Source organism: Aspergillus sclerotioniger, assembly GCF_003184525.1.
Source record: "Aspergillus sclerotioniger CBS 115572 chromosome Unknown BO94scaffold_2, whole genome shotgun sequence".
Classification (NCBI taxonomy): Eukaryota; Fungi; Ascomycota; class Eurotiomycetes; order Eurotiales; family Aspergillaceae; genus Aspergillus; species Aspergillus sclerotioniger.
In genome coordinates, this window is record NW_020290992.1 from 1,794,862 (window position 1) to 1,807,328 (window position 12,467).

Here is a 12,467-nt window from a genome sequence, read left to right on the forward strand (position 1 = left end):
CCGGTTCACGGGGTAGCCCTTCGGGTTCAATAATGACCCCAAACACCACCTGAAAGGATTTTGCTCGTCCGATCTTCCTGATCCCAGCTGTAGAATGAGTGCCTCGATGCCCCTGGAGGGCCACAGTCTGGCCATCTTCGTGGTCTCGGTGGTGATGATGTGTATAGCCACCCTTGCGGTGGCCCTGCGCATCTTCGTCCGGGTCTATCTGGTGCGGGCGTTTGGCTGGGATGATGCCCTGATGATTCTCGCCCTGGTACAGTCTTTCCATCTGTTCATGTCGATCAAGAACCCGACTCTGACCCAGCCAGGCTCTCTTCATCTTCTTGGACATCTGCTGCATCATTGGATCCGAAAACGGTATTGGACATAAAAACGACGACTTTACGGATTTGCAGACATATGAGCGAGCCCTTCTAGTACGAGCAACTCCAATGCCTGCCTACAAGACACCTGAGCTAACCAAAGGGAACATGTAGTGGTGGTGGCTCGGCCAGATGCTATATCTCTGGTCCTCCGGCGTGGCCAAGATCTCCATCGCCCTCGCCCTGCTGCGACTCACCGTGCGCAGACTGCATCGCATCATCCTCTGGGCCATCATCGGGGTCGTGATTGCCATTGGCCTGATGTTCTGGTTTATCCTCCTGCTGGATTGCCGTCCGATCTCTTACTTTTGGCTGCGGGTCGACCCAACCCATACCGGCACCTGCCAACCCATCCGGATTCTTCTGGCCATTGCCTATCTCTACAGTGGTATTACCATCTTCTGTGACCTCACGCTGGGCATCCTGCCCATGTTTTTGATATGGCGTCTGCAAATGAACAACCGGACCAAGATTGCCCTGGGAGGGGTTCTTAGCCTAGGAGCTGTGTACGTGTCCATGACCCTCCGTTAATAGCCCGCTTGCAAGTTCTAACCCTGTGGCAGGGCAAGTGTCGCCGTCATCATCCGGCTCCCATTTCTCCATTACTACGAAGACATCAATTTCCTCTGTAAGTCCCCAGCACACCACTCAATCAAGCAACGCATATCTAACTCAGAGCAGACTCCACCTACCAAATCGCAATCTGGTCCATCATGGAGACCGGACTCGGCATTACCGCCGGCAGTCTAGTCACGCTGCGGGCCTTATTCCGCTGGTTTCTAGATAGCAATCCCTACCACAGACGCGGCGGAAAACCCAGTGGCAGACAGTATCCCCTATCCAGCTTGACAGGCGATGCCTCGAAGAAAAGCTCCCGCGATCCCAGCTACTGGCGTCCGGACCTGGTCCCAGACAAACTGAACAACCTAACCGTGACAACAGTCTCATCACCCATGGCTCGGAGTCCCCTCAGCGAGGCCAACAGCAGCCAGGAGGTTTTGAACCCGGCCGACGAGGCCTGGAATGCGCGGAACCAGGTTAGCATCCACCGGACCTTTCAGGTGTCGGAGGGGGAGTAGTATCACTGTCTACCTACTTGATATCTTTTCTCTGTGTCCCTAGCGTTGATTAATTACCTAAAACCATAATATATCTTCTTTATCGAACTCTTTGCTCAACCGTCATGCCTATTGCGTCTAGTCTGGCGCAAGGGACTAATGGCGAACCTCACGCGGTGATCCGACACTCTATTTGGGGTGCAGATCTGCCAGATCAGTTGAGCTGGGACTCGGGAGAGTGCTATTAATATATTTTCATCTAAAGCGGGGGTAATTGAGAATATACATAGTAACCTGGTTGGTCACAGGTCTCCACTATAAAGTGGTCCTGGAGCCGCTTCTCTGCGCTACACAGTCCGAAATATACAGGGAGATAATAGATATGTTCCCGTGATTTACTGATTTAGACTTATTCTGGAAGAACATCATCGGTGGGGCAGAGGAGCATATCCCATGAGAGAGATAGCAGACGATCTCTCCCCGTTTGGAAGAATTGATTCGTGGGTAATTAACATGACAAGCGACTCGACACAGCGCTCTCGGGCATCAGATTACGTGAGAGATAAACGGAACGACAAAGACAACTCAGATCCCCAGACTGGCACAACTAAACGCCGGCGACACCGATCCCGAATAATCGGCGATGATCGCCTCGACGGCCGCATACAAGCCCGGCCCCAGCAGGAACAACCCACAGGCCATGACGAAGATGTGGAACAGGGTCATAAAGCTCCGCGAGGGACCATCGAATAGGGTTCGCTTGTACAGTTGCCAGTATGCGACCGCGAAGAAGATGAACCCGAAGAAGGAGTCAAAGGCGGCTCCCAGCAAAGAGAGGAAATCACCCATGCTTGGGATGACCTCGGCGAAGATGAAGCCCACGACCCAAATAAAGGCCATGACTAGTCCCCACACCCCCCAGCCGATGATGGTGTTGCTGTGTGCGTGCTTGGAAGCACCCATGACGTGGGAGTAGATGAATTTGGCGGTGACGTTGGCGTAGATGGCGCCGATGAAGAGGGTGGGCACGATGACAAATCCGAAGGAGGCCTTTTTGTAGACGGCGGTGGCGAGACTTCCAAAGGCAGGGGCTGTGGAATACTGGCCGAGAAAGTGGAATCCGATGGCCGGAGGGACGATGAACAGGATGGTGGAGATGCCGACCAGCACGGCCAGCGACTTGGGGAAGTCCTCCGGGCGCTCCATCTCGGCGATGAAGCTGGGGAAGAGGATCTGGGGTACCCAGAGGAAGGTGATGTTGAGGACGGCATTCAGGCAGTTGACCCAGGTGGTGCCGGGCAGGGGGAAGGCGTAGGTGTGCACCGGTCCGTCGGTGGGATAGTCCCCATTGTAGCCCACCAGGGGCGCCTTTTCGATGCCGGCGAAGATGAGGAATAGGAGAATGGAGACGCCCATGCAGGCCGCTGCTAACGTTAGTACGCATGCTCATAGCGAGAGGAAACCGAGGATGCCATTCATCACGTACAAGAGAACATGGACATGAACGAGACGTGGTGCAGAGTCCGAGGAGCGGAAATGATGATGCCCATCACCATGCAGATGGCAGAGAACCCGACCGTACACAAGGAGTGATCCGACAGAGTGTCGAGGATCTTGGCCCCGGTCAGGATGTGGAATCCGATCAGCAGGATGTTGTTGGCCAGCAACATGAAGCCGGAGAAGATGTATGCGATCTGGTTCTTTCCGAAGGCATAGTAGCCAAAGTCGCCTGTTTCCGGGGGTGTCAGTCGGGAGATGGTCTCCGTCTTGTTCAGGGCCAGAGAGGATCTTACAAATGTCCTTGATCTGCGGGTGTTTCATAATGAATTTGTGCATGGTGGTGGAGGTCACCCAGAACAGGACGCCGGACAAGACCATGGTGATGATGCCAGGCACCCATCCCAACACGCTGGAGGAGGATAGGATGTCAGCCGATGCCATGGGGGCCCTCTCAAGAAGACGCGACGAAAGACCTACGAAAGCGACCATGTCTGAGCCATGATGGCCAGACAAACCTGCTCTCCGGCGAGCAGCCATGCGGCCTTTTGCCAGGACATGGTTCGGAGCTTGATCTCATGCTGGTGGTCTATGTCACGCATTAGCACCGGTTCCGAGACGACTTGATCGACTCTTCGAAACACATACCTTCGGTCACGAGCGCATTGAAGATGTCGGCGGCATTGGACTCGTCCGAGGACAGGTCGGCGACGTCGGCGGGGGTCTTGGGGGCCTTCTCGTCGGCATACATCGGGGCCGCCATGGTTCCTGGAGTGAATCTGGATAGTTGACACTCGATCGGAGGCAGAGATCGTCGGGCCCTGCAGCAGAGATTGCAGAGATTGCCGATATTTAAACGAGGGCGTGGGAAGGCAACGAGGATGGATGATTGGCACGATTGGCAAGTGGATGGCGTGATAAGGGCAAAAATGACGCTGGGCCCTCTAGCGTGGAAGGCTCTGCGGGCTTATCAGTTCCGCGTGGGTCGCCAGCAAATCATCAAGCTGGCTCGGGGTTAAAGTTGTCAGGATCGTTCAGCTTGATGGTCCCACTGCATCTCTCACCGGGAAATGGCCCCAGCAAATATCAGATGGCGCAACTGCGTCCCTGATGGTGGCATCCAGGGGGAAATTGCCGTGAATGGAAGGATGGTGGAAACCACAGGGAATGGATTTCCGGTGACTGCCAGTGAGTCAGTGGATTCCTGCTTCACTTTTCTCACTTTTCACTTTTCACTCACTCAGGGCTTCCTTCCGCCAAGTGTTTGTTTGTTCCTGGGCCATGTGACCGCGCCCGTGCCCTTCCTTCCAACTCACTCACTGATTACATCCCCAACCAACCACCTCCATCTTACTCCGGCCAAGACTAGCCATGGTGTTATCTTGGGTTACACTCAAGACGCTCAACCCAGATCCGGGGTAGCCGGGAGTGCAGTGACAGACAAGGACATGTCCCACTGTGGCGGTCCACACAAAGACACGGTCGCAAGCACCAGCAAAGCTGACAGGCACTATCCCTGGGAAAGTACAGATGTAGGCATTAACTGTGTCAAACTGCCTGTACTGCATTCGAGTGTGGGGATGACATTACACCAGGGAATGCACCTCATTTCCCAGATCAACCAGGATTGGGTGCAGCACAACAATGAAAAATAACTTTTCTGCTTCCGGCTAGGTAGCAGAATAACCTAAGAGACGCTTTAGGAGAGACACGGTGTGGATAGGGCACGGCACCCCCCCTCCTCCACGATCTCGCCTTATCTCCAGCACGTGGAAGCTTCTTGTCAAGCTCTAAAGTCTAAACATCCAGTCAACCCCGAGCGGGGATCGGAGCTGGCAGGATCCCCACTGGACTAAAGCCGGTCGTCGGCTACTCAAGCCTGCCTCTCATCGAGGCCAATGCTGGAACGTGCCGGCAGCGCATCGGCTGTCTCGCCCCACCCACATGGCCAAATGACGGCTTTCCGCGGGGGAAAGCGGGGTGTTTATATGCCCAAGGTAAAATTGTTGATTGCGTTCTGAACATCCCCAGAGGTCTCCCAGTGAGATGCATGTTGCGCCGCTCCATTCTGCTGGCTTTCTGCTTGGTTTGCGGTCTGCATGCCCTGCCGGACTCCGGGAAGCGAGGGGTCGCGGATAAACGCCTTCAGTTTACTAGAAATGGCACTTTTCACTTGACGGTGTTCGAGGACTTGCACTATGGGGAGGGTACGGTGTCCACTGGCAGCTATGGACGTGAGAGATATTAACACTGATGGATAGCGGAGGATACCGACTGGGGACCGGAGCAGGATGTCGAGAGTCGGGCTGTCATGAATACCGTTCTCGACCACGAAAGCCCCCAAGTTGGTCATTCTGAATGGAGATCTCATCACTGGAGAAGACACCTTTCTGTCCAATGCCACCGATTACATTGATGAGATCGTTGCCCCTCTTGTGGAACGAAAACTGCTCTGGGCCTCCACCTACGGCAATCACGACAGCGACTACAACCTGTCGCGCAGCGCAATCCTGGAGCGAGAGCAGTCGTACATGAACAGTTTAACGACCAGCATGGTCGCAGGGAAATTGGCCGGCGTATCAAACTACTACCTGCCCGTGTACCCGTCCGATTCCTCCAACACCACCCCGGCGTTGATCATGTGGTTCTTTGATAGTCGTGGGGGGAATTATTACCAGAAGTTGAAAATGGGAACGAAGACCCTCAGCCTTGCTGGGTGGATGAATCGGTTCGTCTATCCATCCGTTTATACGTTCAACCGGATCTGAAATCCTTGATTGATCATTTATCAGGTAGTAACATGGTTCGTCGAAACCAATGCCAACCTCACCCAGCAGTACGGCCAAGTCATTCCCTCCATCGCCTTCTACCACATCCCCGTCAACGCGATGCTTGCCTTTCAAAATCAGGGTGTCAATGAGAATGAGGAGCCGGGCATCAACGCCGATGACCCCCTGGACCAGCAGGGATCCGCAAGCGGCCAGGGAGAGGTTTCCGGACCGTTTTCAGCTATTCGGGCCAGGACATTCGGTTCATGCAGGCGATGCTCAACACCCAGGGGCTTCTGGCAACGTTTAGTGGCCATGATCATGGTGATGACTGGTGAGAAATCCTAGGGACCCTATTTTGATTAAACCGCGTCTACCGGATAATAACCGAGTCAGGTGTTTCAAATGGGACTCGAAGCTCCCCGGTATGAATCTCACCGGCAACGGTCTGAACTTACGCTTTGGACGCCACAGTGGCTATGGCGGCTATGGTTCCTGGACCCGAGGGGCAAGACAAATCCTCCTGCATGAGAAAGATCTGGGGAGGCAGTTGTCCACCTGGGTCCGGCTGGAAGATGGGTCGGTCTCGGGCAGCGTCCGGCTCAACGCGACATACGGGGAGGATTCGTACCCAGCCGTGCCTACCACCTATACGTAGGGGATTGGAATGCATTGGGCCACTGTAAGGTTTATAAATATGAGATCTCCGACCATAAAATATGAGTGTTGTTGTCAAAGCAGTGGCCGATTTGCCGTCAAATTTGTAGACCGTAGCCAGCCATTGTATCCGCCAGCGTAGCATTTCTACACAGTTAGTCAAACTGCTCTCTATTACTATTCGGTGACAAAGATTCCGCAGATACAAATTTCGGTCGCCAATATGGGGGATTAAATTGTTCAGCCACAGCCCCGACGCAAGCACTCTTTGCTCGGGGGTGGACATTAGGTTCATACTCTATGCGACTGCACCCCTTTCGAGAAATCTGGCCATCAATCACGGTTAGACAATCTAACCTGGTGCATAGTATTTCCCACATATATATGAGAAACCCTGACGTTCAAGCCAATCGGCTAGAGAAAACATCCCAAACGGAAAGCATCACGGATGACATGCCATGCATCCACGCAGTCAGGAACGTACATCATTACATCAAATATGCAACAAAATCCAGGCCAAAAGTCGACTAGATTCTATATTAAATATCTGCGTCATAATCATATCTCATTTTTTCCCATCAGCACCCAAGACACCGTCATCCCCCCCCCAAAACACATCCATCTCCCCTTTTAATATTCCTTCTCCATCGTAAACCCATGCAGAGCCAGATACCCCTCCAACTCACGATCCTCCTTCTCCAGATCCAACTTGCCGCTTTCCGGCAAGAAGCAGTACACAATCATCCCCAGAACCGCCACCCCACCAGCCAGATAGAACGTCGAACTATCACCCGCCGCATCCTGCAAGGGAGTAAAGCACTGCGTACCGACCGCCGCTCCAGTCCGCCCAAAAGCCGTAGCCACACTGTATCCCATACCGCGCATGGCAGTCGGGAACGACTCGGTGGAGATTAGTCCGATGGTGGCGCCGGGTCCCAGGTGCCCAAAGGCCTGGAGCAGGCCGTACAGAACCACGAACGCGGCGATATGTTTAGAGAGCTTGGCGTAGGTGCCCCCGATGATGAAACCCAGCACGACGTATCCTGCGAAGCCGACCAGACCGGTGCCGCGCCGACCGATGGCATTGGTGAGCCAGGCGCCGATGATGACGCCCGGTACGGGCAGCACGGCCAGGATGACCTGCCAGACGGCGGTGGTTTGGATGTTGCCGTCCTTGACGAGCGAGGCGATGATGGAGCTGGACATGATGCTGTTGGGGAAGTTGATGAAATCGTAGAGGAAAAAGGCCAGGGAGGTGGTGAAGAGCCGCTTCCAGTAGCGTTTCACCAGCACCCAGTAGAAGCGGGCGGGTTTGCGTTGCCGCTTGAAGTTGGAGTTGTGGTATAGGGTTGAGTCGGTCATGAAGAATCGTAGGACCATGATGATGGCGGGGAGGATGGTGGCGATGGAGTAGATGGCGTGGAAGGTGACGGGGAGGTTGTTGTCCGTGGCCTTGAGGCAGATCAGATAGATGATCATTAGGATGGGTCCGGCGGTGGTGGCCATTAAGGTGGTGAAGGAGACGAAGACGGGGCCTCGATAGCGGCGTTTGAACTGAGGATCTTTGGTTAGGTTGAGGATACTGGATCTGATGGGGGGATACGCACATCGTCGGACTCTTCCAAGCCGGCCGCAGCACTGGGAGGGTATTCACCCCCGACGCCAAAGCCACAGATACCGCGGATGATGACAAAGTACCAGAGCATATTGTAGGACGGGTGCACCTGCAGTGCCAGGGCGGCCATGAGGGTGGAGATGGTGACCAGCCCCGAGGTGAAGAGCAGGCCGGCACGCCGCGATGCCATGTCGGAGACGTATCCCATTACAATCACGCCCAGGATGGCCCCGATAAGTAGCGAATTACTGATCCGGGTTTTCATTTCCGCGGGGTAGCCAGATGATCCAAGCAGTTTCTTGAAAATGACATTGGTGGGATTGGCCAATTGGTTCTGGAAACCATCGCTGAAGTTGGCAATGTACTGTGATGGGTGCGATTAGTGACATCCAACCATAAGGAATGGGACCGACTCACACAGCTCAGGATGGTCAGGTTACTCTGCCAGCGGGTCGGACGGTAGGCCCGCTGCGACCCAGACTCGACCTCGTTGTCGGCCACCACCGTCTTCTCCGCTTTCGGGACCATGCTTTCCACCATCGCGGGGGTTGTGGAGCAGGCTCACGACGACCGTGTTTCGAATGTAGATAGGATGGGGGTGTTGTTGTACTTGGTAGAAATCCTCCTCCATGGCCAGACCTGGGGCGGGGAGGAATTTAAGACGACAGAAAAAGCCCTAAGGCAACCCCGGCACCGGCCACTGATCAGATCGTCAGATAACACCACGCCCCGGTTCCGATAATGTCCGAGGTTCTGGTTGGCCAGTCTAGACAGGACCCTTCTCCGCGGGGGCAACAAAAGGAGATTTTATCAAATTATCACATTGGATAAATACTGCTACCCCATCGGGTTGCGTGCCAACGGCGGATCATGATTCGTGCACGGCGTCAAAATGCCATATCCATTAGCCAAGCTTCTGACATGTGTCCCTGACCATTATTCTCCTGTTATTATCCGGGAGTCATATTAATGCGGTGACCAGTCATCATTGGCCTCATTGGCGCTGGGGGAAAAAGTCGTGGTGAAAAATCTTGATCAAGGCCCTTCTGGCCGCCCCACTTGCCGTGACTCTGTACGTAAGCAGTGGAGGGGAAAAGAGGGGCAGCCCTGCTTGCAGGCCTCGTCGGTGAGAAATTCTTGCTCTGGTTGCTTCGGAGTTCGCTCCTTAGAGTGGAATGTGGGCGGATACGGCCGAGGCAATAGTCAACTCGGGAATGAGAGGGAGATAAGCGTCAGAACGCACGTCCGGGGTACTCCGTATACTTGTAGCTATCGAATGCTTCCCACAGGAGGATGTATAGAAGGGCTGTAGCCGGGTGCTCCAAGTAGTCAAGCCACAATCTGCCTGAAGATGCTTGGCTTGCTACCCCTGACAACCTTGAGACCCGCGTGAGACGAAATGAAAACAAGAAGAGAAAGAGGTGGAAATGGATAACTAGTTTAGGAGTAAAAAACCTGGGGTACTTGGGGGAAGCTCTCTGTCGAGTTGAGGGTCGCTAGGCGATAGTCAGTCCTTGTACTATCATAGTACGTGAACTACTCCTTGGTAAGGACAGTAATTTTCGTCCTAGCATGCTGTCTATATCAATCATATGGAACAGGAGAATAGTACATACTACCACAGGGTGTGGAGAACAGGGCTTCCCGTCCGCTCAGCCGTACTTGAGCCACCATTATCAACGCGGCCAGAAGTAAAACGAGCCCTGGGTGTGTTGCTGCTTTTAGGGATGAGAGACGCTAAGTCCAGGGTAAGTACAAGTGATATGGGTGATAGTGTGGTAAGAATATTATCCCGGGTGAGTGGGGGATGAGAAGTAGGCTAGTATTATGATTTTTATAAGCTAAAGATAAATAGCAAGGGCTTTTTTAACTTTTATCTAACTCTTCTGTATACTAGATATCTTTACTTTATATATATTTCCCACTCATATTCTTTATATAACCCAATGGCTCCTATCAAAGAAGACGGAAAGTATAAGAAGCTTAAATTGCTTTAGAAATTTACAGTATTCCGTGGATTCACAGAAAAGTATTAAGAGAACCTGATTAATAAATAAAATATTATTAATTACAAAAAAAGATCTCCTGCTACTAATAAGAGATATAAGCATGCTGTTTATAATTGAAAAATATAAGAGTCTATCTTATCTTGAGATTTAGAATAAAGAATATTAAATTTTATAATCAATAGATAGATGCTTTTAAGGAACCAGCCTGAGAATCAGTACTTTAAGGCCGATGATCTTCATCCTCCTATTCAAATCCTTAAGCTGTTCTTAGAGAGCTATATTATACCTTAAGAGAGTTCTTTACTAAGTCAGCATAATATTTTATAGAACCTTTTTTATCTTATAAGTGAATAGAAAAAAGCAAGGTTAACCAAGTTACCCAATGCTTTTAAGAACTATATATATAATATATGTTTACTATCTTCCCTAATTTATCTAGTTAAGATATTAATGGTTGTAGCACATTAAAAATGAACTTACCCCCAACTACGGGCTTATAACCAAGTATTGAGAGAAGTTTTCTATAATGTGACTAGATCTCAATATTCTTATCCAGTATTTTTATAAGGATGATCAGCATGATTATATATATAAACACTGTCACTTTTAACAGGTCTTTAACCTGTCACCATTTTTCTTCTCTAGAGCCAGAGTAGATACTATTATAGAATCTAGTGCTTACTAAATCTCTAATAAGGCTTTATATTATAAGGTAATTTACATGCCTATAATAGGAAGCTTATTATATACTGATACTATGTTTAAAGTACCTTATTCTAAATCTAAGATGGAATAAATAGAAGATTGAGTACTGGGCCACAATTAGCCCAGATTTCTTAAATAATTATATATGATATTTTCTCGGATTTTTAATCACAGGATTTTGCTGATTAGAATTAGCCCTAAAAATTAGGTTAGCAAGTAAAAGAGTCTTGGAAAAAAGTTTTATCTTCTAACTTATGATCTGTAGTATTACTGATAAAGTCTTTAAAAGAATTAAACCTTTAAATAAGCTGCTGGCGAAAACTCTACTAAAAGAACAAGAATAATAGAAATTTAAATAGACTGAAGATATTAAAAGCTTATCAGTACATCATATAATAACTGTTTTTAGCCTACATTTATCTTATGCTTTAAAATTCTTATTACTATAATATCATTATAATTTACTAGCAGAAAGAGCCTATCTCCGTGACACTCTCAGGATCAATGGAATTAGAGATACTGTTATAACTACTATTAATTATAAGTAATTTCATTATTTATGCTTTTGATTATAAATATATATTAAGTATTATATAGCAAGGATACCTGAAGCCGCACACACACAAGCTTTAGATTATCAGAATCCCAGCACTTTCTTCAAATATTAATTAAGTATTAAACAGCTGGACATAAATGTCTGTTTCTAGAATAAAGAGGTTAATCATGAATCCCTGGCAGTAGAAAACAGTATAACTCATTATCATGATATTAATTCACTATATAAGCTGAATACTGCTGCCATAGCTGAAGTTGAAAATAATCCTGAGATGATTAAGATATACCAAAAAATTGAAGGACTTAACTAGAAGATTGCTCAGCAATCTCATAAGCATGAGTATCTAGCCACTCAGTAAGTTATTCAATATAATAAAGTAGTAAAAAAGCACTATTCCAGGAAATAAAAGTTTATTAAAGAATGGTGGAAGACCTCTTATGATAAATATATTATAGATAACAAATTCAATGAGCAGGATTTAATTAATCTTTTTGAGATATATTATAAATACATGCCAGAGAGAGATTGGCTACGACAGATCCTTTTTACAGAGATATTTATCTATAATAATCTGGAAAGACAATATCTAAAAGATATACTAAGCTTAATCATCGCCCACCAGGTCGGCTCTGGTATAACCCCTCTCACATAATCCAGAGCAATAACATTTCTAATGGCTTATAGTCCTATATCTCCAACAGCAGTTGGACTGTTAATTCCAAGAACCAAGTGATGGAAAATGGACTGTTTATTCTAGCAAGGTGTTACAGACCCCTGCTAGCCAGGTTACTAGCGGAGCGGACTCGTTAGGCAGAAAAGCGATGACAAGGCAGGACTCGGACAACCAGCAACTCTTATCGCGCAGAATCCCGGTCTGAGTAACGTCCGGAGTAGCGTTGTGTCACGTGACTATCTACCATCAGATCTACCATCGAGAGTATATGATATGGTATACGGGGATCCAGGAACATGATTAGATCGATCCTCGATCTACCCTGAATGGTATATGATATGGTATACAGAGGATAGGATATAAGGACACTCTTTCATGTACTTAGCTAGTTCTGTTCTTCATGCTCAATCAAATTATCTTTAAGTAATCATATGTTTTGATAAAGCTTAGCAACAACACTCATCTGTACTTACTTACGGATAGCTGCACGGCACTATCTGGCCTTACTTCTCTTCTCTTGTTCAGGACCAGTCACCTTTAGATAGTCATCAACCTGACTTACCT

At 49.2% G+C, this 12,467-nt stretch overlaps 5 protein-coding genes across 5 annotated transcripts; 3 read left to right on the plus strand and 2 right to left on the minus strand.

Annotated features, from left to right (window-relative positions):
* Window positions 1-94: 94 nt before the first annotated feature.
* On the plus strand, window positions 95-1,444 carry BO94DRAFT_455350 (uncharacterized protein; the record flags this gene model as incomplete). Its single annotated transcript, XM_025607650.1, has 5 exons — window positions 95-256; window positions 312-419; window positions 480-871; window positions 929-993; window positions 1,047-1,444. 5 exons carry the CDS (start codon window positions 95-97, stop codon window positions 1,442-1,444), a joined length of 1,125 nt encoding a protein of 374 aa, XP_025472844.1.
* Window positions 1,445-1,856: 412 nt separating this feature from the next.
* Window positions 1,857-3,754, minus strand: BO94DRAFT_507570 (amino acid transporter). Its single transcript, XM_025609622.1, has 5 exons — window positions 3,569-3,754; window positions 3,401-3,509; window positions 3,217-3,332; window positions 2,910-3,152; window positions 1,857-2,847 (listed from the first exon to the last, which is right to left on the minus strand). The coding sequence occupies exons 1-5, from the start codon at window positions 3,681-3,683 to the stop codon at window positions 2,009-2,011; spliced, it is 1,422 nt and encodes a 473-aa protein (XP_025472845.1). The 5' UTR covers window positions 3,684-3,754; the 3' UTR covers window positions 1,857-2,008.
* A 1,170-nt stretch (window positions 3,755-4,924) lies between these two features.
* Window positions 4,925-6,410, plus strand: BO94DRAFT_562609 (metallophosphoesterase family protein). Its single transcript, XM_025614300.1, has 6 exons — window positions 4,925-5,127; window positions 5,182-5,268; window positions 5,300-5,652; window positions 5,713-5,910; window positions 5,943-6,022; window positions 6,085-6,410. Exons 1-6 carry the CDS (start codon window positions 4,971-4,973, stop codon window positions 6,344-6,346), a joined length of 1,137 nt encoding a protein of 378 aa, XP_025472846.1. The 5' UTR covers window positions 4,925-4,970; the 3' UTR covers window positions 6,347-6,410.
* Window positions 6,411-6,859: 449 nt separating this feature from the next.
* BO94DRAFT_530775 (MFS general substrate transporter) lies at window positions 6,860-8,586 on the minus strand. The gene is made up of 3 exons (XM_025610747.1): window positions 8,378-8,586; window positions 7,953-8,324; window positions 6,860-7,899 (listed from the first exon to the last, which is right to left on the minus strand). Exons 1-3 carry the CDS (start codon window positions 8,486-8,488, stop codon window positions 6,976-6,978), a joined length of 1,407 nt encoding a protein of 468 aa, XP_025472847.1. The 5' UTR covers window positions 8,489-8,586; the 3' UTR covers window positions 6,860-6,975.
* Window positions 8,587-11,636: 3,050 nt separating this feature from the next.
* Window positions 11,637-11,882, plus strand: BO94DRAFT_455628 (uncharacterized protein; the record flags this gene model as incomplete). The annotated part of the gene is made up of 1 exon (XM_025607667.1): window positions 11,637-11,882. A coding segment is annotated over one exon (246 nt), but the record flags the coding sequence as incomplete, so codon positions are not given.
* Between the last annotated feature and the right edge of the window lie 585 nt (window positions 11,883-12,467).